Genomic DNA, 26,388 nt, shown 5'->3' on the forward strand with positions numbered 1-26,388 from the left:
GGGTAAATGATGACGTGGATAGGTCCTCGGTGCGAGGCTGCTAGCGAGCTGTATCCACCCTGAAGGTTAATCTTGGACAATATCTGACGATCGGCTCTTTTACATGGAACCAGAGAGCGTTGACAGAGAGGAAAAGGTAGAACAACTCAGCCTGTAACTGAAAATATGGATGGAGGACCTCAGTTTAGCTTGTTAGTTTGTTGTGCTAGCGCCGAGTTAATACATAAGGCAATATAGCGTCAGCGCTAATGCTAAAGCTAACAGGCTAAGCTGAGGTTCTTCTTCCATGAAGCAGCTCTGTTCCATATTTTCAGTTTCAGGCTGAGTCATTTCTACCTTCTTTGTCAACGCTCTCTGGTTTCATCCAAAAGAGCCGATCGTCAGATATTGTCCAAGATTAACCTTCAGGGTGGATATAGCTCGCTAGCAGCCTCGCACCGAGGACCTATCCACGTCATCATTTACCCAGAATGCTTTGCGTGTAAATAAAATGGCTCCATCCGTGTTAAAATAGATTTTTAAAAATTTACAAAACTAAACAGCCTGCAGTATTTTTACAGTCTTTATTTTACATTTTAAATAAATGTTTATCAAAAAAGTCTAATGTTACAACTAATCAGGGATCCCTTTAAAGAATGCTTACCGACTGCCAACAGTTTAAATCACATATCTCATGAGATCTGTTAGGTCTCACAACAAAATCTGTAGAACCTGTAAAACAAATCTGTAAAATCTGTTTAAAGAAACAAAACAAAAAATAAAATAAAATAAAATAAACAGTCAAACCTGTAGAACCTGTAAAAAAGCTGTAAAACTTGTAAAAAATGCTGTAAAATCTGTAGAACCTGTTAAAACAGTAGAACGTTAAAAAAGCATTAAAATCTGTAGAACCTGTTAAAACAGTAGAATGTTTAAAAAGCATTAAAATCTGTAGAACCTGTAAAAAGAAGGTTGTAAAATTTGTAAAAAAAATTAAAAACTGTAAAAAGGTGTAAAAAACAGTAAACCCTGTGTTTGTTCGAGCTCATTTGATCCTTATATTAGAGGTTTCTGAACTCCAGCTCGGCTCTGAATGACTCAAAGTTCATCCTGGCCTTACTGCTTCCACGCTGTACTTAACCTATTTAGCTTCATCGCTCTCTAGACCGCGGACCATCGTCATCCTCTTCATCATCACCTTCACATGTCCCCACTCTTCGTCTGTCCCGTCTCTTCTCACCTGAAGTGTCTCTGTGCTTCCAGTACCTCCTGAACCTCCTCGGAACCTGAGGGTTTTCAACGCCACCACCTCCACGCTGACGGTGAAGTGGGACGCCGCCCCCGGTCCAGTCAAAAACTACCGGATCACGTACAGACCGCTCGCCGGCGGCGACGCCCAGTCTGTAAGTTTCACCTGCTTTGAGCAGAAAGTTTCAGTTTTTAGAGGAGCACACTGACAGAGGAGCACCTGCACCGCCACCTGCAGGAAGGGGGGTGAAGTGTCTTGTCCAAGCAGGGATTTGAATGGGAGGACTTCCAAACCGCTCTGCCACAACCCTGCCCCGCTGTCTGAGCTTCTTTAAACAGCCGAGCCTCTGAAGACGTCCATGTTGGACGCTGGTGTTTATCTGTGGGCCACAGTCCAAACGTCTCAGCTGTCTGTGGATGTTTACAGCCTCCTGTTCGTGTCCTGATGGACTGCAGACATGTTTGTTCAGGATTTCCCAGAGACCGACCACCATGCCTTGCCTCAAAACAAATACTTCACTTTCTGCTGTCTAACTGTGGTAAACAGCTCGTGGACAGAATTTCAGAATCACTTGTCTCTGTGAGACACGAGACAGAGACAAAGACAGGTTCAGGACTTCAGCTTTTAGATGACTTCAAGATAAGAGCTGAAGGTTTTGATAAATAAAGGTTAAAACAGCTGAAGGAGTCTCATTGAGTGGGAACGCTGACTGTGAGAACGTCTGCTTTGAATCAGAGCTCAGCCTGCTGTGCGCTCTGTAAGAAACTGCTGAGTCATCAGCAACATGTTTGTTTTCTGTGTGCAGGTTCAGGTCGGGGGGAAGAAGACCAACATCATCCTGCCGCAGCTGCTGCCCGACACGCCGTACGGCGTCACGGTGGCCGCCGTTTACCCTTCAGGCGCCAGCAGAGACATCTCTGGAGAAGGAAAGACCAGTAAGAAAACCCGGACACACCTGAGCACCAGCAGACTCACAAACTCTAAGAAACAAAAGACCAGAGAGATTCAGTAGATTACGGCTGAAACCTGCCGGGTCTTGTGTTTCCGTCAGAACCTCTGGGCGGTGTGAGGAACCTGCAGGTGCTGAACCCCACCATGACCACCCTGAACGTCCGCTGGGAGCCAGCTGAAGGCCGGGTCAAGGAGTACAAAGTGATTTATGCTCCTGCTGCGGGAGGAGCTGAGAGCATGGTAGGACTGGTAGGAGAACCTCATCAGAACCGCCTCTCTGGACCGTGACGATGAAACCAGAAACCAGCAGGGTTTGTGTCTGTTAAAGAGTTTTTTCTGATCCGAAACCAGGAAACGGTGTCGGCAGGAACCACAGCCACGGTCCTGCGAGGCCTGCAGCCCGACACCCTCTACAGGGTCTCACTGGTTCCAGTTTATGGCAACGGAGATGGGAAGGTCATGTCTGAAAATGGAAAAACAAGTAAGACTGAGCTGTGAAACCTCAACGTTTAGACTTTTCCTAGCTCTGATAAAAGCCTGAGAACTTCTTTTTCTGTGAATCATAGAAAAGAACGAGGATGAAAAGGTTTTCTCCAACAGATCAAATGTGACTTTTGAAATATTTCATTTGAAACTAAAGACAAAATAAAATCTAGACGTCAGCTTTAGATCACCTGAGCTCTTTGTTGAGTCCTAACTAATAACTGCCTCTGATCCAGGGCCTCTGGGAGGTGTGAAGAACCTGAGGGTCACCGACCCCACCATGACGTCTCTGAACGTGGAATGGGCCCCGGCTGATGGAGCCGTTCGTCTCTACAAGGTCTTCTACGTCCCCTCTGCTGGTGGACGAGAGGAGATGGTGAGATGTTTGGACTTTCCTGCTGTCTGAGCTTTTTCCTGCTACCACCAGCTGTTTCTGGACTTCTGCTCCCTCTGACCCACAGGAACAGGTCCCTGCAGCGACCACCTCTATCGTCCTCAGGAACCTGCAGCCCGACACGCAGTACACAGTGTCTGTTCTGCCCGTGTACCCGGCCCGGGAGGGGAAACGTCAGTCTGAGGACGGAAAGACCCGTAAGCTGCTGAGAGACAGAAATGGTTTTATCAGGTTTTTTTCAGCCACAAACAGATCCAATGCTTTTCTCTTCTCAGTGCCTTTAAGCGGCGTCGGCGGCATGAAGGTGACCAACCCGACCATCACCACCCTCACGGTGAACTGGAACCCAGCTGGAGGCAACGTGCAGGGCTACAAAGTCATCTACACCCCCTCAGAAGGAGGCCTGGAGATCGTGGTAAGATCATGGAGTCTGGAGCTCTGAAAACAAAATCAAACCTTTAAAGCTCAGATCTGACAAGAAACTGACTTTTATTAATTCAAACTCTGGTTTTAACTTCAGGTGTTCAAATTCAGTTAAGTTTTAAGCAAATGCTTTCTCTCTGTCCTCGATAGTCTACCAAAAACACTGCAGTACCCACACAGCACCACCAGGGGGCCGGTGAGGATTCTTTAAAGGGCCAATATTATGCGTTTCTCAGGCATATATATTTAAAAACTATACCATAATAAAGTATCTATGTCACATTTAGCGGTTATTAAAAGACTGTTTTTGTGTTTAAATAGAAAATAAACTTATGTTCTCATCACTTCCTCTTCTAAACGCCTTGAAATTGGCCTCTGTCTCTTTAAGAACCATCTTCCGCTTCCGTTTTGCCCATTTCGGGGGGTGGGGTGCCATGATGCAGTTTACTTGGCATCTGAAAATACATTTCCTCAAAGGTAGTTTTAATCTGAAAAGAGCTTCACTGAGTGAGAACTAATTTTGAGAGCTCAGCAGACAGTTAGGTTTCACTTTCACTTTGACCCGAGAGCCTGCAGGAGTCGGGGTGTGTGGGGAGGAGGGGCAGGGGCGGTGTGCTCTGCCATGAGGAAGTTCGGCTTAAAGACACGTCCCAGAGGCGTTTCTGGTCCCAAAAGGCATTTCTGGTCCCCACCTGTCGTTTTGCTCCTCAGCATGGCTGCCTAAAAACGCAGCAGGATTTCTCAAACATGCATGAATGAGTCAAAGCAAGGCTTTGGGAATGTTTTTTTTATTAGAGTATATTACTACAACATGATATAAAACTCAAAAAAGTTGCTTTTACATGATAATGCCCCTTTAAACAAAGCTCAGGTCAGAGTCAGTGGATTAGTTGTGGCAGCCATCTTGAACTGGGCTGACATCATAAGTTACTCAATTTGACGAGTCAGCATGTTCAGAGCTGAAGCTCATCAAACCAACCCATCACAGCTGACAGGAAAGGATGAAAGAAGTAATGCTTTGTGACAGGATAATCCCACCAAGCAGCCGGCAGACTCAGAGGGATGTTTGTGTCTTCATGTCTCTAATGTGCAGCCTGTTCATATAAACTAACATCTTATCCATCAGACCTTTCTGTTTTACAAAGAACTGTCATTTCTGCAGGTTCAATTATTTCTCTCCAATATATGGTGTCAAATAAAATGTAGAAATTGATTTTTCTCACTTGACACAGTTTGATTGTCTGCTTTTATTACCTTGAGTTAAAAAAGTAGATTTACCTTCCAGGCAGCCAGAACTTCCTGTCCTCTTTGGTTGATCAGTGTTTCAAACTTCTGAAATTTTTTTCAAAGTTTTTCTTTATTTTCTTTCCTTTTCAGTCATTAATGTCCTAAACATTCAAACACACTTTTTTATTATTCTTCTTTTTTATCTGGTGATTTCATCACAAGTTTTCACTCTCCTTCTTCCAGCTTTTATACAGACTTTATCTGAGGCTTAATTTTTTAGGGTTGGAGGGTTGAACCTGGACTTTCAAAATAAGAGCATGTCTTTGATTCCTTCCTGTGCTTCTACAGGAGTCAGTGTCAGAGAGCACCACTTCCACAGTTCTGAAGAAACTCTTGCCGGACACACGCTACACCGTCACTGTGGTCCCCGTGTACGCAGAGGGAGACGGGCCGAGCCTGACTGACAACGGAAAGACCCGTGAGTTTCTGGATCCTCTCGGGCTCAGTCAGAACTACAAGACAAAATAAACCCACAATCTGAGAAACAGAACGTTTCACTATATTAAGAGGATGGATGGATGAATGGATGGATGATGGATGAGTGTATGATGGATGGATGGATGGATGGATGGATGGATGGATGGATGGATGGATGGATGGATGGATGGGTGGATGGATGGATGGTTAGATGGATGGATGGATGGATGGATGATGGATGGATGGATGGATGGGTGGATGGATGATGGCTGATGGATGGATGGATGATGGCTAGATAGATGATGGATGAGTATGGATGATGGATGGATGATGGATGATGGATGGACAATGAATGATGGATGGACGATGGATGGATGGATGGATGGATGATGGATGGACAATGGATGATGAATAATGGATGATCAATGATGGATGATGAATGATGGATGATGGATGGATGGATGATGTGTGGAAGATGGATGGATGGATTGATGGATGGATGATGGATGAATGGATGATGGATGATGGATAGTGGATGGATGATAGATGGATGATAGATGGATGATGGATGGATGGATGAATGATGGATGATGGATGGATGATGGATGGATGGATGGATGATGGATGGATGGATGATGAATGATTACGGTTTGACCCTTCATGGTCCATTGACTGGATGAAACCCTGAGGTTCTGGTCGAACTCTGATCAGTCTGAGTTTACTGAGGAGTGAACATCCTGTGACGACAGCAGCTCTGACCTCCTGCTTGGTGTTTCCTCTCAGGACCACTGGGATTTGTGAGGAACCTGCAGGTCACGGATCCCACCACCAGCACCTTAAACGTGCGCTGGGAGCCTCCAGAGGGAACCGTGCGTGAATACATCGTGATCTGGGTGCCGGCTGCTGGAGGAGAGCAGGAAGTGGTGAGAATTCATTCATGTGGAGCATGATTTTTTTTTTCTCCAGTGAGAACTCAGGTTTTTAAATGAAGACTTGTGTTGTTCTGGAGCTGCAGATCTTAGGTTTGGCTTCAGACTGAGGAAAGATGGGCCGGTGAAGAATAATTAAAGCAGCTGTGTCCAAGTATGAATAGATGAGAAGCTCTGGCTGATGTTGCTGTAAAATGTAGATTTTCTTTGAGTTAATAAAAACCAACTGAGCGTAAAGTGAGAGGGACTGACTGTTCTGTGTGAAGCTGTGACAGGTGGCGGGTTGGGTTTCATGGCCCCCAGGATGGTTTCAGAAACTATTGTCATTTCAGAGGGTTTGATCTGGAACCAGCTGAGATGAGCTCATCCTGCTGGCTGCTTTTATTTGAGCAACAGTTCCATTAAATATGGATTTAATCCCACTGTGAAGCTCCTGGATCAGTCTGAATAATAGAAATCAGCTGGAAGCATCAGACTCGTTATTCTGGCCTTTCTGGCCCAGTTCTACATGTTTACAGATGTTTGTTTGCTCTATGACCAGGACCAGGTACCTGGAACCACCACCAGCACTGTCCTGAAGAATCTGGACCCAGACACAGAGTACACTGTCACTGTGGTTCCTGTCTACCCTGAGATGGAGGGAAAATCTCAGTCAGAGAACGGAAAAACGAGTAAGTGGGATAAATATTTTTTATTTTCTTGTTGTAAGTCTGAAAGGAGGGTCTGAACTGGTTTTATGGAGAGTTGAATCTGACCCAGGTTAACCTGCTGCCCCTCCTCAGATCCTTTCGGTGGAGTGAAGAACCTGAAGGTGATCGACCCGACCGTCAGCACGTTGACGGTGCGCTGGGACCCAGCGGTGGGAAACGTCCAGAGTTACAAGGTTCTCTATGCAGCCCAGCCAGGAGGAGAGGAGCTGATGGTAAAATGAATCCAGCTGGGTTTTATCTGAGAGAATAAACAAATATCCAGGTTTAAAACAAAGTTTTCTCTCTGTTTCACAGGAGGAGGTGTCAGGCGGTACCACCACTACCATCCTAAGGAACCTGGACTCCGACACGCTCTACAACGTGGCTGTTGTTCCAGTTTACCCAGATGTGGAAGGAATCAGGCAGGAAGACAAGGGGAAGACAAGTGAGTGAACATCAGGAAACTGTTGTCCTGGTTTCTGTTCAGGTGAATCAAACCAAAACCAAATAGGATGTGAAGTATTTTCTGTTGTTTCTTCTCCCAGTCTTTAACAAATGAACGGTATCTCAATTGTTGGTGCCTCCTGACAATGATCTTTTATAAGTTTGTTCTTCAACAGTGCAGAAACAAAATGAACTGTGGAAATCAAAGCAGCTGCTCCACAAACACTCAAACTGTATTTTAAAACCCACTTCATACTGACAAAACAAAAAAAAAATTCTTAAATCAATATTTTTTAAAAAACCCAACATGTTACTAATGAGCCATGGCAAGTTTGTCCAAGTGTTGACAGGACCTTCACGTCAGAAAGTGATTTATTCCCAACAGAGCTGCCTGCAGCGTTGCAAACTCTTCAGATACTTCAGATGTTTGGATTTGTCTCATTGTGAAATCCTAAAACCTTCAGCTGAGACATTTGATGGCTTCAGATTGTTTCAGCAAGTCCTGGGAGCATTGCAGTATCTGCTGGTCTGTTCAGGAGAGGCTAAAACATGAGACACAGGATTAAAGGTGTGTCAATTTAAGACCTGTGGGTCAGATTTGTAATAATCATTTGGCCTTTAGAAAAATGTGAAAAACTAAAACTGGGATACCTACTGAACCATGACACTAAAACTGAGGTGGACACCAAACCATGACCCTAAACCGAGGTACTCATCAAACCATGACATTAAACCGAGGTACCCACTAAACCATAGCACTAAAATCGAGGTACCCACCAAACCATGACCATAAAACTGAGGTGGACACCAAACCATGACCCTAAACCGAGGTACTCATTAAACCATGATCCTGTTGTGTTCTGACCTTAAGCCGAGGTACCCACCAAACCATGACCCTAAAACTGAGGTGGACACCAAACCATGATCCTAAAACTGAGGTGGATACCAAACCGTGATGCTAAACTGGGGTGGACACCAAATCAAAACTGAGGTGGACACCAAACCATGATGCTAAAACTGAGGTTGGCACCAAAGCATGATGCCATAACTGAGGTTGACACCAAACCATCACCTTAAAACTGAGGTATCCATCAAACCATGACCCTGAAACTGAGATACCCATCAAACCATGACCCAGAAACTGAGGTACCCATCAAACCATGACCCAGAAACTGAGGTGGACACTAAACCAAGATCCTAAAACTGAGGTGGACACCAAACCATTACACTAAAACTAAAGTGGACACCAAACCATGACCCTAAAACTGAGATACCCACCAAACCATGACCCTAAAACTGAGGTACCCATCAAACATGATGCTAAAACTGAGGTACCCATCAAACCATGACATCAAAACTGAGGTATCCGTCAAACCATGACTCTAAAACTGAGTATCCCAATAAACCATGACCCTAAAACTAGGGTACACAAGAAAACACTACAGTTGAGGTTAACTCTGCCCATCTAGTGTAGCCTAGAGGATAAATCACTTTAGGTTACATCAGAACCTTTTGTGTCTCCTTTCTTTCAGAACCTCTGAGCGGGGTGAAGAACCTCCAGGTGACGGACCCCACCGCTAGCTCCCTGAAGGTGCGCTGGGACCCAGCCGAAGGCGACGTCCGGCAGTACAAGATCCTTTACGTCCCGATGGCTGGAGGACCCGAGAGCACGGTTAGTTCTTTCTCATTACAAAAACTTTCATGTTTCAACAACATAATTCATTTTTTATTGTTCGTTAATCACCTCAGATTTTATTCACTTCCTGAATCTTTTAATAAATTTCAATTTTTAACTGTTTCATAACTAACTCAGCAAAACTATGAATAAACTCTGACTGGCCACTTTATCAGGTTCACCTTACCAGTACCAGGGAGGACCCCCTCGGTCTTCAGAAGTGCAGAGGATAGAAACAATCCTGAGGTTCTGGTCCATACTGACATGTTAGCATTACAGTGTCATTGATGAGAATCTCCTGTACTATCAATCCCAAAGGTTCTGTTTGGACTGGTGACTGTGGATGTCGTTGGAGCCCAGTGAATCCAGAACCATCAAAACAGGAAACGTTCCTCCAGGCTCTTATTGGCTGGTACAGTCTAGGTTAACGGTAGCCTCAGTTTCCTGTTCTTTGCTGACAGGAAGTGATACCAGGTGTGGTCTTCTGCTGCTGGAGACCATCTACTCCAAGGCTGGATGGGTTCAGAGAAAGTTCTGTAGACTTTGGTTGGAACGAATGAATACTGTATCTGACCTGCTGTTTCTTTCCTGTCACCTCCCACCAGTCTGACCTCTGACCCAAACAAGTCTTATAGTCCTCTTTAAACCCTGGAGATGGTTTTGTAGTTTCTGAAACATAAGACCAACAACTACGCCACATTTATTTCTGGTTCTGAGGCCTGGTTTGAACTTAGTCAGGTGGTCTTCATTACTGTACATCAACGTCTGTAAAGGTACTGAGGTTCTGCCCTGTGATTGGCTGACCAGATCTTTGAACAGGTGGACCTAAAGAAGTGACTGTGTGTACTCTAACTTTACTGCAACTTTCACCTGAAATGAAAGAGATGAAGATTAAAGGCTAACATTTAGTTTGTTTTAAAGAATAATTTAGATGTAATCTGGAAGAAGATTATTAATCCAGCTTCATCTCTTTCAGATGGAAATAAAAGCTGCTGAATGAATCAAACCATTAAATCCCTCTGATGTTTCCAATCTTTACCTGAAGTTTTCTGTCTCCCAGACGTTGGTATCTGGACTGACCACCACCACGGTTCTGAGGGAGCTGCGTCCGGACACGGAGTACAAAGTGACGCTTGTCCCCGTTTACGCCGACGTGGAGGGAAAACGCATGTCTGAGAATGGAAAGACCAGTAAGTTTCCACCTTCTGCTCTGACTGTGATGATCCACTTTGAAATGGTCTGACGGGTCTGTTTGATGTGCACAGAGGCTCTGGGCGGAGTCAAGAACCTGCAGGTCACCGATCCCACCACCAGCTCTCTGAACGTACGCTGGGATCCGGCAGAGGGTAACGTCCGACAGTACCGCATCTTTTACGTCCCCGCATCAGGAGGAGCCGAGGACGTGGTGAGACGTCACAGATTTATGGACAGTTTCTGATCTCAGGACGAGTTCTGTTAGTTAAACTGTTCAGAGTTTTATCATTCTCATCGTTTGATTTTCTCCCACCTGGTTTCTGGGTCTGAAGATGAATCCTGTTTCAGTGCTGATCCAGTCCGGGGACAGGACTTTACAAACTTCATTCATTCAGGAAAATAACTTGGATGTTTAGTTAAAATGTTCAAACTAAATCAATAAAGTTTAGTGTTTTCACATAAAAATAAAACCAACTTAGAGTTTTGTTGAATCTTTAGAGCTTTTATTTTGTAAGGTTCTTCAGAATACGATCAGGACTGGATAACAGATCATGATTCAGCATTTTGGTTTAAATGAAATGAGAACCATATCAGACCTGTGGACATGCAGAGACTGGGGACATGAGTTCTGGGGACAGATGTCTCAGAACCAAAGCTGCCTTTAAAGACACGTTTGTTTCTACGAGACAAAAATAATGATGTGTCCAGACTGTGTTAAGATGGGGGTAGAGCATCAGTGTCTGAGACTGACCTGGATCGGACCGGACCGCCTGCAGATCCAGATATGTCTCTAGATACTGGAAGGAGAATCAGACGACTGCAGACTGAAACCTGACTCTGATTCTTCTGAAATAATTAGTTTCTCTTGGTCCTATTGGGACCTGTTGGGTCCTGTTAGGTCCTGTTGAGTTCGGTTGGGTCCTGTTGGGTTACATTTGGTCACGTTGGGTCCAGCTGAGTTATGTTGGGTTTTGTTGGGTTACGTTGGATTCAGTTGGATCCTGTTGGATTATGTTGGGTCCTGTTGGATTATGTTGGGTTCTATTGGGTCCTGTTGGGTTCATTTGAGTTATGTTGGGTTCAGTTGGGATATGTTGGGTTTTATTGGGTTATGTTGGATCATGTTGGATTATGTTGGGTCCTGTTGGGTCCTGTTGGGTTATGTTGGGTCCTGTTGGGTTACATTTGGTTACGTTGGGTTCAGTTGAGTTATGTTGGGTTTTGTTGGGTTATGTTGGATTCAATTGGATCCTGTTGGATTACGTTGGGTCCTGTTGGGTTCAGTTGGGTTATGTTGGGTTTTATTGGGTTATCTTGGATCCTGTTGGATTATGTTGGGTCCTGTTGGATTATGTTGGNGTTGGGTTATGTTGGGTTTTATTGGGTTATCTTGGATCCTGTTGGATTATGTTGGGTCCTGTTGGATTATGTTGGGTCCTGTTGGGTTATGTTGGGTTTTGTTGGGTTATGTTGGGTTATGCTCATTGCTGGTTCTGTTTCTTTGTTCTCAGGAGCAGGTTTCAGGTGGGACCACCAGCACCGTCCTCAGAAACCTGCTGTCAGATACACCCTACACCGTGACCGTGGTTCCAGTTTTTCTGGAGGGGGAAGGTCTGCGTCAATCTGACAACGGAAAGACCCGTGAGTCTGGTCCTGGTTCTGATCCCGAGTTTTTCAACAGAACATAGTGATGAAGGTGTTTCTAAAAGACCTGGGTTCTGACAGAACATGTGTTTCCAGACTTATTTTGTACATAATGGGTGAAACTGGTGACTTTCTTCTTTTTTATATCTTAATTTTGATAAAACCAACATGAACTCAGCGCTAAAACAAAGGTCTGTAAAAGTTCTAAAGTTTTTGTCTGAAATGTAAAAATAGAAAGTTTTGGATTTAAAAGTAAAAGGCAGAATTTGTTGTGACATAATGCGTGGTGAGTCTGTCCCGCTGCAGACGACTGCAGCTGATTTTTTTTTTATTGGACCGAGCTGCAGAAACCAGGAGATGTGCACATCTGGTTCTGCTTAAAATGGAAGTGAAGAGTTTCTGCATAAACCCAAAAGAATTCTGCTCGTACCCTCACACAGATGCAGTAAAACAACCGTCCTGCTGCTCTCAGCGTCTGACTTCGGCCTCCAGTTTCTCTGCGGTTCTGATTTTATTTATTTGCTGTTTCAGTTTGAGCAGAACTATCCCAGAAAGTCTTTATTCTGCTGAACCGTCACCAGTTTTATCCAGGGTTCAGCTCCAGCTCCTGTTCTGTGTTTTACAGACAGATACCAACATTTTGGACTTTTAGGAACTCAAGTGTTTTTAATAATTTTTATCTCATAAACTCCGTGTCCACTGCAGTTCCCCGGACCCCACCCAGGAACATCCAGGTCTACAACCCCACCACCAGCAGCCTAAACGTGCGCTGGGAGCCCGCCTCGGGTCAGGTCCAACAGTACCGGGTGGCCTACGCCCCCCTGACTGGAGTCAGACCCAAAGAGTCGGTGAGTCCTGCTTTATTTCAGTCTGTGGACTCTTCTCATGACTTCCTGTTTGACCTGTTGGGTTCTGCTCCACATAGGTTCTGGTTCCAGGAACCATTAACAATGCCTTGCTGGACAACCTGATCCCAGATACTCCGTACTCCGTTACTGTCTCTGCTTTGTACGCCGACGCAGAGGGGTCACCGGTGAAGGGCAATGGCAAAACCTGTAAGAACACTGTCTAAGGGCTTTTGTTCCGGTTCTTTCTCCTGGTCTTGTCCCTGACCCGTTTTCTGGTCTTAGCTGGAGATTTGAGCTCTAAGTAACAAGGAGTTGTTTAAAATGATACCCTACAAATTAAGACTGTCTGCCATCAAAACAGGGACCTGAGACCAAAGTTGGACCAGTTCCACTTTTCTACCTTTAGTTGTATTTGGTCAGATGTTGTTAGCCTGTGTGGTATTTGTTAATTATAAATAATCTTTAAAAACCCTCCAAAGTCCTGGTTCAAATGTGTTCCCTGAAAAACTTCCATTTGTGGAGCCTGAAAGTAAAGCTCAGATTTTTCAGCTGTATTGAGGCAGAAAAAGAAAATCTGTCCTGACTGGAAAAGGTGCCTGTCTAAATGCTGAGTTAACAGTCTGCTGCTGGCTCAACGTTAACAGTTTTCCTGTTTATGGTTGCGTTTTTAAACTTTAACTACTTCACAACTTTTCAGTGTTTCAGCACTAAAACAAATTACACAATACTCTCTGAGCCATTCCTCAAAGGGAATACAAATGCCAGTTTTATACTTAAAAGATAAAATACATATTTTTTATTGTTCTGTAAAGAAACTTAAATGCTTATATAAACAGCAGCACAGTTTAAAGATGAGGTACCGAGAACACGTCCCTGTGGAACCCTGTTTTTACAGATTTCAATCATATTCTAAAACAGATGAAAGCTCTGTGTGGTGATATTTCTGCCTGATGTTTGTGTCGCAGTGCCTCGTGCCGGCCCCAGGAAAATGCGAGTCTTTGACGCCACCACCAGCACCCTGACCATCGGCTGGGACCACGCCGAGGGCCCCGTCAGGCAGTACAAGATCTCCTATGCTCCCATGACCGGAGACCCCATCACTGAGTTTGTGAGTTCTTGTTTTACAACACTGTCATCAGATAAAGGAAAAAAAATACAAAGACTGCCCTGCAGGAGGAGGAACCTCTAAATTCTGGTGTTTTATCAGGATATAAGGAATGTGAGCTCAAATTAATCCAAACTTTTATCACATTTCAGTCGGTCTCTTTGTAAGGACATCTGATGTTTTTATTCCATCAAAAAGACAAGAGCTGCTTGATTTTAGAATTTCTGCTACTAAAAAAGTCACATGATGTGTTGTAAATAAGTTTTAAAGTCAGTCGGAAGTTTAAACTCAACTCATGTCTAATTTATTTGAAAGTGACGGTTAGGACACATGATGTGACCTCTTGGTTTGGTTTTTATGGCGGTACTGGGCTTCCGGAGACGTGAAGTTAAACATTAAAATCCAATTCTAGACTCTGTGTGGAAGAAAATCAGTTTACTTTCAAAATAAATTCCTGCTCTCAATAAATCTCCTTTCTGTTTATTCGCTCCTCTTTTTGTCAGTAATGAGGAATAAATTTTGTTTTGGATAAACGTTCTGGGTAAACTTTGATGACGTTCTGCTCCAGCTATGCAGTGAGGTCAGATCCCAGGCTTCCCTCGCCTCCTCCGGCTCATGGAGCAGTCGTTACTCAGACTGATTACTGCCTGGCTTTACTCAAACGCTATAATTTGGGTCATAATGACATTATTATTAGTTGTGAATAATAATGTGGAGTGGCGGTGGAGACGGTCCAGCTGTGCTTCTCTGAGTGAAGCACTTGTTCATCTTGACTGATCCATGATCCACTGGTTCCATTTGGACTCAGGATGTTTAATCCAGTCATGTAGACAGACCTAAAGCAGACCAGAACTCCTGACCCAGTCCTGTTCGGAACTCCTGACCTAGTCCTGTTCGGAACTCCTGACCCAGTCCTCAAGTTGTTAGATTTCCCTGTATTTCTCATAGGCTGTAAATAATAAGTAAATCTCAAACCGGAACACAGAAGTTGAAGCCAGAACAGAACCATCTTCTCTGTCAGCTGGTTAAGACCCCACCCCCTCCCTTTAAACAAAGCCCACCTCAGTTGATTCTTTTAGTTCTTACATTTTTCAGATATTTCATAACTCATTTAGCTGTAATTCATTTTTTATGTTTAAATAAAGGTCATAGGACTCCATGATTGTGTTGGGGGTGGGGCTTAAATCCACACATTACTGCAGACTCTGGTTCCCAAAATGCAACATGGCAGCTTCCATAAATCAGTTCCTGCTGGCTCCAGGCCCAAAGGGGCAAGGTGGGAACAATTAAAGAGTTAAATATAAAAATAATTAATCTGTAATGTTTATTTATCTGCACAACACCAACAAACAACTCAGAGTTAAAGTTTCTCCTGAAAGGATTTTCAGGACACATGCTCAGTTTTGAATCTTTTCCTGTTACTTTCAGACGGTGGTCCAAGGAAACAGAAACAACGCCATGCTGCAGAACCTGTTCCCAGACACTCCGTACAACATCACTGTGGAGGCAGTGTACGCCGAGGGGCCTGGAGGGTCTCTGAACGGGAATGGACGGACAGGTGAGGACTGATCCAGGTGTCCCATCAGTCAGCAGACTGCAGACCCTGCTGCAAAAAACAACTCTGGTCCGGTCAACTTCTTAACTTTCTCTCAGACTTCCTGTCAGCTTCCCATCAGCTTCCTGTCAGACTTCCTGTCAGCTTCCCATCAGCTTCCTGTCAGACTTAGTGTCGACTTCCTGTCAGCTTCCTGTCAGACTTCCTGTCAGACATCCTGTCAGCTTCCTGTCAGACTTAGTGTCGACTTCCTGTCAGCTTCCTGTCAGACATCCTGTCAGCTTCCTGTCAGACATCCTGTCAGCTTCCTGTCAGACTTCCTTTCAGCTTCCTGTCAGATTTCTGTCAGCTTCCAGTCCGATCAAAACAACCAGGTTCAAAACCAGACAAATGATTTGATTTTGCTCCTACAATAAAATCGTTTGAAGATAATGTTTACAGCAGTGTTGAAGGGTCTTCTTTCTGTTGCAGTTGGCATGTTGAGTCCCCGAAATCTGCGGATCTCAGATGAGTGGTACACCAGATTCCGGGTGTCCTGGGAACCAGTTTCTTCTCCCATTCAGGGCTACAGACTCATCTACTCCCCTAAAGGTGAGGGTCTCACCAATTGGCCATCATCAGATCTAAACGCTCGCCTTTCTGAGTTTGTCTTCCTGTTTTCAGGCAAAGATCAGCCAATCAGCCTCTTTGTTGGAGATGTCACCTCATTCACACCAACCAACCTGCAGCCTGGAACCACCTACGATGTCAAAGTCCTGGCTCAGTATACCACAGGCATCAGTGCACCGCTCGTTGGAGTGGGAACAACACGTACGCTCCAGACGGCACATTAATGACCCGTTCACAATAAGAGTTGGCTTCATTAAAACCTGTCTCTGATGTCTTTCATCCAGTTTTCCTGAATGTGACCAACATCGAGACCTACAACGTTGGCCACGACAAGTTCTGCATCAAGTGGAGTCCTCACCGAGCTGCCACGTCATACCGCATCAAGCTCCACCCCCAGGACCGTACGTTTGCTTAGTTTTTTTAGAGGTCTGTACCAGATTAGAGGACTAGAAGTGACCTGCTGATGTCCTGGTCATCCTCAGCCTCCAGTTTAGGTCAACACGAGGTGACCATCGCAGCCGGTCTGCCCCAGTACTGCTTCGATGGACTCTCTCCAGACTCCCTCTACACTGCCACTGTCTTTGTTCAGACTCCAAACCTGGAAGGTCCGGGAGTCAGTACAGATGAGAGAACCTGTGAGTGTTAACGAGCCTCACGAGTCTATCAGATCCAAACTTTGACCTCATCACATGACTTGTGTTTATGACGTGTCTGTTGGTTTGTTGCTGTTCTGGTTTCTTACAGTGGTGAAGCCAACACTGGCTCCAACAATGCCCCCCACCCCGACACCTCCACCCACCATCCCACCTGCATGGGCAGGTGAGTGTGAAACACTCTGTACATCATCTGTTTGTTGTAGAGAGCTCAGTGGTGAGACATCCTCCTCCTGAGCCACTAGCTGCATTTCCATTGACCATGAAAATGCGCAAATTAGAATTTTGAAAATAAATTTGCTCAATGGAAACACGTCAATTACGAAAAAGATTACATTTTTCGACAAAATGTTTTTGTGCTAGGATGAGGTGGTTTTTCGGCCATATCGAAATTGGTGTTTTTCGCAAAACTGCAATGGAAACACTTTTTTCGCCTCTCAGTCACGTGATCAACAACCGGCTGTTTCTACTGGCAAAAAAGATGTAGACGAAGAAGATAACAGGAAGTAGAAGTAGTAGGAATATCACAATAAAGTAGTAAACTCACCGACTACAATTTCCCAAAAACACAGCATACGTAGTCGCTCCCAAGTAAAGGGGCTTGTCACTGGAAAGCCTCGATAAAAGATGCCGACATCTCCACTGATGATGAGCGCTAGTGTCGCGGTAGCAATATGCTATGTGTTTACATCCATTGCCGCCATGTTTGTAATGACTTATCGCGAGAACAAACGTACTCACGCGTGAATTTAATGGCATTTAATGGAAACACCGCAGTTGCGAAACTCAGTTTTTTTCGACATTAACAGAATATCGACAAAGTTTTGCACACATTTGCAATGGAAACACAGCTAGTGTTGCTTTTGTAGTGCTTCAGTTAGCAGGTCAAAGGTCACAGCTTGATTGGAGGGGCTGTAGGACACAAACCACTGGACCAGAAGCAGACCAAAGTCCAGATCTTTACCCATCAGCACATTGAGGGAAAACCATCGACATGTAGAGAAGTTCTGGTACAGGTCTAGAACCAGTACAGGGTCCCCTCAAGATGGTCCCAAGACAAGTTTGAAGTCCTCTTACATATAATCAAATGGGACATTTGTCTTATCGAAGTTTTACTGAGTCATGTTGATCCCATAGTTTTTACCTCCCTGACTCAGGTGTAATTAGTTTTTTCATGTCTAAAAGAACCATGATTGTATGGGTGGAGTAGGCGGAGTCTAAAGCACAACATCCCTGTAATCTCTGGTCCAAAAATACAAGATGGTGATAACAGATCCTGCTGGCTTCCAACCCAGCAGTGAGAGAAGGGGGTGGGGGGGGGTCTAATATAATGCACGTCTATGAAGAAAACCCAGCGCAGCACAAACACTGCAGCTGACAGCACAGTGGTGGAGACCCAATGGTTTGGGCTCCTTCAGTCACTGAGTGGACCAGTCCTCTGTAGACTAAAAGGTTTTAAAGTACATCTGTCAGACAGCTGAATTGCCCAATAGAACAATGATTACAAACACAGCAACTGATCTACAACAGAACGGGTCAGAAAGAAAAGACCAGTCCCTGTCAGAGTCCAGAACCGTAACCTAACTGAAATTAAATTTACCTCCCCTTTCTGTGCTATCTGACCTAAGGCCCACCCACCCCCCACCCCCAGGCTGTCTAGCTCTCTCACAGGTTGTTTAACTCAATTTTCCTTTTGTGTATTTCAAGCTGTTGTTAAAGGTAGCGCAACTGTGTTTGCTGCATGACCGGTTTCACCTGTTCTCCCATGTTTGTCTTGTATGTCTTCTTGAATGGGTGTTTCTTAACTGCCCCTCTCCCCTTCCCTGAATGTACAGCACCTTGTGAATTTATTTCTGTGAAAGGCGCTATAAAACTTTATTTACTTACTTATACTTACTTAAATCTGTTTTATATTCAAACTGGTTTCCAGCTTTTTTAGAAAAATCTGGCCCGAAGGTGACTTACATCAAGCAGAAATCATTTGACCTCAGAGCTGAAACTCTTTTCTGCTTCGCTTTCTTTGTTTTAACCCATAAAATAATCACTACCGATTGTCCAATCACAGTACGTTGAGTCGAGTTGATGAGGTCCAGCTGTGTGATAATGTCACGTTGTTGGGATCCATTAAGGCTCCTCATTGGCTCGTTGTCTCACCTCAGTGTGTAAAGGTGCCAAAGCTGATCTGGTGTTCGTCATCGACGGCTCGTGGAGCATCGGAGAGGAGAGCTTCACCAAAGTCATGCACTTTGTCTCCAACATGATCGGAGCGTTTGATGTGGTCGGACCATCAGGGATGCAGGTTGGTTCTGTTCAGATAGCAGAATATTTGACAGCATCTGGATAGTCCAAGAAGACTTGGTTTAAACCAAATCTATTGTTTGAACTTGATTTATAAGGCCTTTGAATGAGACTCTATTAAAACTGGTGCAGAGCTGATAAGATAACACCTGAATCTTTCCTCGCAGGTATCATTTGTTCAGTTCAGCGATGGAGCAAAGACAGAGTTCAAGCTCAGCACATATCAGGACAAAGGTGTCGCCATGGCAGCAGTCCAACAGATTCCCTACAGAGGAGGAAACACCAAGACGGGTTGGAGCAGGAGATTTCGTGTTCTCAGTGATAAAGATGACTGAGATCAGCTAAAGACGTTTTAACAAGGTTTCCTTCTGCTGCACAGGAGAGGCTCTCAAACACACCTACGAGAAGGCCTTCTCTGTGGAAAGTGGGATGAGGAGAAATGTCCCCAAGGTGGTGGTGGTGATCACTGATGGACGCTCTCAAGATGAGGTGAAGAAGAGCGCTGCCAAGCTTCATCAAGCAGGTCAGTGATGATAAGCCGAAAAACTTCAGGAAAGATCTGTGGCAGTCTGTTAATTAACTGAATCTTAGAAATTAAATTAATCTGTTTCCAGTGAAAACAGCCTGGAGGAGCAGCTTGATTTTAGCTTGTATTGTTACATAATTAGCTTGATTTTAGCTTGTGTTGTTGCAAAATCAGCTTTTTTTAGCTTGTGTTTTTGCATAATNGTTGTTGCAAAATCAGCTTTTTTTAGCTTGTGTTTTTGCATAATCAGCTTGATTTTAGCTTGTATTGTTACATAATTAGCTTGATTTTAGCTTGTATTGTTGTATAATCAGTTTGATTTTGGCTTGTGTTTTGCATAATTAGCTTGATTTTAGCTTGTGTTGTTGCATAATTAGCTTGGTTTTAGCTTGTATTGTTGCATAATCAGCTTGGTTTTAGCTTGTATTGTTGCATAATTAGATTTTAGCTTGTGTTTTTGCATAATCAGCTTGATTTTAGCTTGTGTTGTTACATAATTAGCTTGATTTTAGCTTGTGTTGTTGCATAATCAGCTTTGTTTTAGCTTGTGTTGTTGCATAATTAGCTTGATTTTAGCTTGTGTTGTTNTGTGTTGTTGCATAATTAGCTTGATTTTAGCTTGTGTTGTTGCATAATTAGATTTTAGCTTGTGTTTTTGCATAATCAGCTTGATTTTAGCTTGTATTGTTGGATAATCTGCTTCATTTTAGCTCGTGCTGTTGCATAATGAGCCTGATTTTAGTTTGTGTTGTTGCATAATAAGCCTGTTTACAATTGTTTTGTTACATAATAAGTTAATTTTAGCTCCTGTGGTTGGAGGATCAGCTTGGTTTTAGCTCATGTTGTTACATAATCAGCTTGATTTTAGCTCATGTTGCATAATTTGCTTGTTTTAAGCTCCTTTTTCGCATAATGAGCTTGATTTTAGCTCCTGTTGTTGCATAATCAGTTTGATTTCAGCTTGTGTATTTGAAGCATCAGTTGGATTTCAGCTCATGCGGTTGGGGCATCATCTTGATTTTTGCTCATATGTTTGAAGGTTCAGATGTTTTCAGCTCATTTGGTTTGATTATAAGATGATTTCAACTCGTGATTGGAGCATCAGTTTGTTTTCATCTCTTGCGTCTTGATGATCAGATGTTTTCAGCTCATGTGGTTGAAGCATCAGCTTGGTTTCAGCTCATGTTGGAGCATCAGCTTGTTTTTAGCTGGTGTTGTTGCATAATCAGCTCTATTTCAGCTACTGTGGTTGGAGCATCAGCTGGTTAGCTCAGGTGTTTGGAGCATCAGTGTGATTTCAGCTGGTGTGGTTGGAAGATCAGATGTTTCCAGCTCATGTGGTTGGAGCACCAGCTAGGTGTTAGCTTGTTTTGTTGCATATTCAGCTTGGTTTACAATTGTTTTGTCACATTATCAGTTTATTTTAGCTCCTGTGGTTGGAGCGTCAGCTAGGTGTGAGCTTGTGTTTTACATAATCAGCTTGATTTCCTCTCCTGTTGTGTGACGATCAGATGTTTTCAACTCATATGATTTCAGGTCATGTAGTTGAAAGATTAGATGATTTCAACTCATGACTGGAGCATCAGCTTGGTTTTAGCTCATATTGTTACATAATCAGCTTGATTTTGATTGATTGATTGATTGATTGATGCCTTTATTGTCATTGTACGAAGCACAATGAAATTACATTTAAGAACACCCATTCAAGAAGACACACATGAAAAAAGCAGGGGGAAACAGGTGTACAGGTCATGCAGCAACCAGCAGGGGTCGCACTACCTGGTGGAAAAGAAAAAGGTTTTCTTTTCGTTAAAAATAAAAACAGAAAAAAAAACACAGAAGGTTAGATGAGGGGAAAAAAACATATATCAATGAAATATGATACACTATGGAGTTTATAAAAAAACTCTACAAAGCAAGAGCACATTTATTAGCCAGAGGAGTAAGTGAGTTTAGAGGGAATGAGTCCGAAGAATCCAGCCTCAAAAGATAAACCCCATAGTTCAGCCAAAGTTCGGAATATTGGTGTTGAATTGTTCATTCTGTGCAGCTCCTGATTGATCTTCAGGGGATCGGATTAGACGGAGTGAGTGGGGAGAGATGGGGGAGGAGCTACAAGTCAACGTAAACACCCCGGAGAAATTAGATCCACGGCTTTCAAGGTCACGTGGGGGGCGGGAGTAGGGGGTAGGGGGAGGGGGGAGACAAATCTGTAATCAGTTGTTTGGGAACAGAAGAAGTGTTTTCAGTCAGGCAGACAATAATAATTTTTCATCTGCCTTAAGGTCCGCTGGTACCTCTCAATGTGGCAAATCCAATCAGACAAATGATGTGGACAATTCCACCGAGCCGAGCTATCAGTTTTCTCCAAGATCAATTCCATCTGGCCAGCAAAGTCCAGGAACCACAGTCGGCCTGCGACCCTCAGCAGAACTGCTTGCAGACCGAGTCCAGCTCGCACAAGGCAAAAGTCTGAGTGCTGAAGTACGACAAACCTTCATATTGGTCAGGCAGCCAGGAAATGGCCTGAATAGCCACCGACGTTGTTTTGTAGAACACCAGGAGACCACCAAGCCAATCTGTAGAATCCAGTGATCAGAATCCAGATATATATCCAGAACAGAGCAGAACAGAGGTCCCACCTTTGACGCGTCCGCCCATGGAAAAAATGTGTTCCAAATTTTTTTTTAAGAGTTAACCAAATCCATAAAAATAAATCCATAATAATTTTAGCTCATGTTGTTACATAAACAGCTTATTTTAGCTTATGTGGTTAGAGGATCAGCTTGGTTTTAGCTCATTTTGTTGCATAATCAGCTTGATTTTAGCTCCTGTTGTTGCATAATCAGCTTTATTTCAGCTCATGTTGTGTAAACCAACAGCTCCTGCTCTGATTGGCTGTGTCATCTTCAGGTTACAGCGTTTTTGCCGTGGGCGTGGCTGATGTGGACTTCGTGGAGCTGCAGGAAATCAGCAGCAAGCCCAGCGACAGACACGTCTTTGTGGTGGACGACTTCGATGCCTTCAATACCATCAAAGAAAACCTGATCACCTTCATCTGTGAAACGTCCACTTCCTGTCAGTTTCTTCTTCTTCTGTTGTAAAAAAGAGCCAGAAGCTTTGAGTCAGCTGATCAATGTTTTCTTTGCTCCGCAGCATGTCCTTTGATTTATGTCAACGGATTCACATCACCTGGTAAAAGACTGACTTAGCACAACCTGGGCCCTCCTCCTCCTCCTCCACACTCTGATGCTTGAGTTCATGTTTTGTTCCAGGCTTCAGGATGCTAGAGGCCTTCAACCTGACAGAGCGGACCTACAGCCTGGTCCCAGGGGTCTCCATGGAGCCCGGTTCCTTCAACAGCTTCACAGCCTACAGACTTCACAAAAACGCCTTCTTGAACCAGCCCACCACGTGAGTCCAGCTCCTGTTCACTGGACCGCCGCAGGCCTGACTGCTATTCAAAGCCACGTGTGGTCCCACCGAGTCCCGCCGGGTCAGAATGATGTCACTGCATTCCAGGAAAATTCTCCAGATTTATTAAATAAACTTCAGTTCCTCAGAGTTCCTGCAAAACATGGAAAAAGTGTTTCAATTCCAGGACTAGGACTGGGTCAGGGACCGGGCTGTGGTTCTGGTTGGGTTTTTGGAACTCCAGTTTATTTTAAAATCTGTTTCCAGAAAAGATCCAGAAGGACACAGAACTGTCTGGGAGAAGAATTTAGAACCAAGACCAGTGGTTCTGGACCTGGACTGGTTTTTGGGTCAGACATGTCCAGGAGTTTTAGGGTAGATCTAGCAGACGTTGAAGAGTTCTCATCAGTCAGACTTTTATTTTAAAGAAAGAATTTTTTAAAGCACAAAGAGGAAATTCCTCTACCACAGCTTAAAGATCTGGTCTGATCCGGTCTGATCCGGTCTGGACCAGTGGAACCAGTAGAACCTGTTATTATTTAGGTCCACTCTAACTGACGGTTTCTGTGTTTGTCTCAGAGAGGTCCATCCTAATGGTCTTCCTCAGACCTACACCATCATCATCCTGTTCCGCCTGCTGTCCGACTCGCCTACTGAGCCCTTCGACATCTGGCAGGTGTCCAGTAAAGACCACAAACCAGAGACCGGGGTCACCCTGGACCGTAAGTACCTGCTCTGTCCTCTAATCTGATCAAGTCCATCAATGGTTCTCCAGACCTTCTGTAGATCCATCAGGGTTCTTCTCTGGAAGTGAACAAACTTGACAGACCAGCTGGAAGGTTCTACAGAGTTTGAGTCTTTGAGTTCTGAATCAGATCAAATGATTCACAGCAGAATCTGTCTTTATTTGTGAGAGGTTCTGATGTTCTGATGTTCTGATGTTCTGCCCTCAGCGTCGGCTCAGACTGTGTCGTTCTACAACAAAGATGAGAGCGGTGAGGTCCAGAGGGTCACGTTCGACAGCGACCCTGTGAAGAAGATCTTCCATGGAAGCTTCCACAAGGTAACCTCACCATCAAATCCAAACCCAGCAGAACCAGGTCCACATGGACAGATTTAGGACAGAAAGACAGAATCTGGACTTTAACTGGCGCGGGTTCTTGTTGTTCCGACATTTGTAGCTCAGACAGGAGTTCTGAGGAGTTCTGCTGGGTTTGGGCTGGAGGTTCTGGATCTGGTTGATGAAATGCTTGAGGAACAGGTTGAGCTTTTAATTTCTGAGTCATAAAAAAGCAGACCTGAGGAACTCAGAGGGATGTTCTTAAAGACCAGATGCTCCCCTCTTCTCTGGTTCTGATCACCCAGAACATTAGGACCACCTGACTGACCTTCACCAGGACCAAAACTGTTCTAACGTCTTTATTTCTGGAGTCCTGTGGACCTATGGTGGACTCTTATAGGTTCCTGCTGGGACCATCAGCACCTGGTCCTGTAGGTGTTGGACTCTCATCCCCCTAACCCTCCTCAGATGAGTTCTACAGTCTTTCAGTTGGTCTTTGTGGGCTGATGGGACCCTGTGAAGACCTCCTGTTTTTTACAGAGTCTGGTGTGTGGGTGGAGCCTGCCATGTGGGTGTGGCCTGACGTATGGGTGGGGCCTGGTGTGTGGGTGGAGTCTGATGTATAGGTCCCCTGAAGCATTGATCTGTATTACTGGGTTGGACATCACCATAGACAAATAAGATCACTCTAGACTGAGCCCCACCCACACCGTTCACTGTTAGTGTCTGTGACAGCATGGAGGAGCAGAAACAGACCAAACAGGGCAACAGCTCACAGCCACCATAGACACTAATAGATAAACAGCAGCTGAACTGGATCTGTTTCACAAATTATCTGTAATATTTATACAATAAATTAAGAACTATGTCAATTTTGTTCAACAATCATGTAAAACAGCAGATTTATACCAGAAAAATATATAATTTATAAATAACAATGATCTAAACCAGACCTGAAGTCAGCCTGTAACTTAGACTTTRGCTAGTTGAAAAACGATGACTTCAGCTGTAATAAAGTATATTAATTATTTCTTCTTACTGTCATAAAAAATAAGAATATTTATATTTACCAGTCAACAGTTAGAAAATGTTCTCTGGTTATAGGATGAAACTTGTCTCTATTAGCTAACATCTTCTTAACAGGTCAGGTTCCTCTAACAGAAACCTAAAAATACTCACATTTATAATGTTATTTTACACTCTGTAGGTCTAAATATTAATCAGAGGACAAAGTAATATTTAATAGTTTTTGTTAAATTGTAGCATGATTCAACAGTGCTACACTCTGTATATATGCTCTACAAGCTAATATCTGCTAACCAGTTCAATAAATAACAGTGATTACATCGACTTTATAAGATTATTTTAATTTTAAACTGTTACATTATGTTCTGCTCAGATCACATTGAGCTAAATAAGATCAAATCTGCTGACTTGTGTTGTAAAATGAGACGTTTTCCTGTTTATCTTCTGTTAATAAATCCTTAACACAAACAGGTTTTCTGACATTATTTAGAACATTAGATAGATTATATAAACTGTAAAATATTAATAATCTTGTTAATATTTTTAATAATAGTTTTAATGACTTCTACATCATCAGTCCTTTCTTCTGCTCTGTTGTCAGCATGTACAGTAATGGGAAATCCAGACTCTTGACCGTTTAGCTTTAGCCTTTAGCTTCCACATCCGATCACATGGTCACCTGGTTTCTGAGCTCCAGCTGTTCTATAGAACCTCCTTGGCCATCACCTATAGCCACTGTAGCTAGCACCGCACCACAGGAGTCATTAATATGCACTGAGTCATGTCAACAAAACACTACAGTTCCTTTGTGGAATGTGCACCAATCTGTCACAAAAACAATTGTAACGACCTTTTTTCTTATCCGATGTCTATAAAATATGGCTTAAAGCTGAGAAAACTGCCAGTGTTGTGATATGTAAAAATATGTATTTGCCCAAAAGATAAATCTATAAGCAGTCCGGGAACTTTTCATTATAGGTTTTTGTTAATGCATTTACTATACAAGCCCTTCCCCCACCTAAAACTAAGACTCATGTAAAGAATAGAATAGAATAGAATAGAATAGAATAGAATAGAATAGAATAGAATAGAATAGAATAGAATAGAATAGAATAGAACAGAATACCTTTATTGTCATTACACGTGTGCATTACGAGATTAGAGCCACTCCCACAGCAGTGCAAATACACATTAAAAGAAATAGAAAAGAATAAAAGAGCAAAGAATAAAATGAGCTAGAATATGCCCATACATTTGATATGCATATACCTACATATATACAACAATAAAAAAGCACAATGAGAGTCAGTTGTAAATGTAAAACTAAAGTAGAAGAAAGTATTAGTACAAGTATGGTATTGAGATTCTATGAGAACTTAGACTTTCAGTCAAAATCTGAAATCACTGCTCTTAAAATAGGAAACAGAAGAATGGAATTAAAAGGTCCACTTGATAGATAGATAGATAGATAGATAGATAGATAGATAGATAGATAGATAGATAGATAGATAGATAGATAGATAGATAGATAGATAG

General features: G+C 43.4%; 1 protein-coding gene across 1 annotated transcript in view; it reads left to right on the forward strand.

The window, feature by feature from the left end:
- Positions 1–26,388, forward strand: part of col12a1b (collagen, type XII, alpha 1b) — a 105,433-nt gene that overhangs the window by 63,430 nt on the left and 15,615 nt on the right. The window contains exons 32-64 of the mRNA XM_014017903.1: positions 1,243–1,382; positions 2,034–2,163; positions 2,280–2,428; positions 2,531–2,660; positions 2,899–3,038; positions 3,124–3,253; positions 3,332–3,471; positions 5,055–5,184; positions 5,967–6,106; positions 6,654–6,783; positions 6,895–7,034; positions 7,117–7,246; positions 8,778–8,917; positions 9,981–10,110; positions 10,186–10,325; positions 11,626–11,755; positions 12,464–12,606; positions 12,684–12,813; positions 13,572–13,714; positions 15,140–15,269; positions 15,738–15,857; positions 15,930–16,076; positions 16,160–16,276; positions 16,358–16,510; positions 16,620–16,694; positions 18,688–18,827; positions 18,994–19,117; positions 19,206–19,349; positions 22,266–22,430; positions 22,509–22,547; positions 22,628–22,766; positions 23,346–23,488; positions 23,720–23,829. Of these exons, the coding sequence (XP_013873357.1) occupies positions 1,243–1,382; positions 2,034–2,163; positions 2,280–2,428; positions 2,531–2,660; positions 2,899–3,038; positions 3,124–3,253; positions 3,332–3,471; positions 5,055–5,184; positions 5,967–6,106; positions 6,654–6,783; positions 6,895–7,034; positions 7,117–7,246; positions 8,778–8,917; positions 9,981–10,110; positions 10,186–10,325; positions 11,626–11,755; positions 12,464–12,606; positions 12,684–12,813; positions 13,572–13,714; positions 15,140–15,269; positions 15,738–15,857; positions 15,930–16,076; positions 16,160–16,276; positions 16,358–16,510; positions 16,620–16,694; positions 18,688–18,827; positions 18,994–19,117; positions 19,206–19,349; positions 22,266–22,430; positions 22,509–22,547; positions 22,628–22,766; positions 23,346–23,488; positions 23,720–23,829 (4,331 nt within the window). The remainder of the gene's footprint in view (positions 1–1,242; positions 1,383–2,033; positions 2,164–2,279; positions 2,429–2,530; positions 2,661–2,898; positions 3,039–3,123; positions 3,254–3,331; positions 3,472–5,054; positions 5,185–5,966; positions 6,107–6,653; positions 6,784–6,894; positions 7,035–7,116; positions 7,247–8,777; positions 8,918–9,980; positions 10,111–10,185; positions 10,326–11,625; positions 11,756–12,463; positions 12,607–12,683; positions 12,814–13,571; positions 13,715–15,139; positions 15,270–15,737; positions 15,858–15,929; positions 16,077–16,159; positions 16,277–16,357; positions 16,511–16,619; positions 16,695–18,687; positions 18,828–18,993; positions 19,118–19,205; positions 19,350–22,265; positions 22,431–22,508; positions 22,548–22,627; positions 22,767–23,345; positions 23,489–23,719; positions 23,830–26,388) is intronic.

The sequence above is a fragment of the Austrofundulus limnaeus genome, unplaced genomic scaffold, assembly GCF_001266775.1.
Source record: "Austrofundulus limnaeus strain Quisiro unplaced genomic scaffold, Austrofundulus_limnaeus-1.0 Scaffold179, whole genome shotgun sequence".
Classification (NCBI taxonomy): domain Eukaryota; kingdom Metazoa; phylum Chordata; class Actinopteri; order Cyprinodontiformes; family Rivulidae; genus Austrofundulus; species Austrofundulus limnaeus.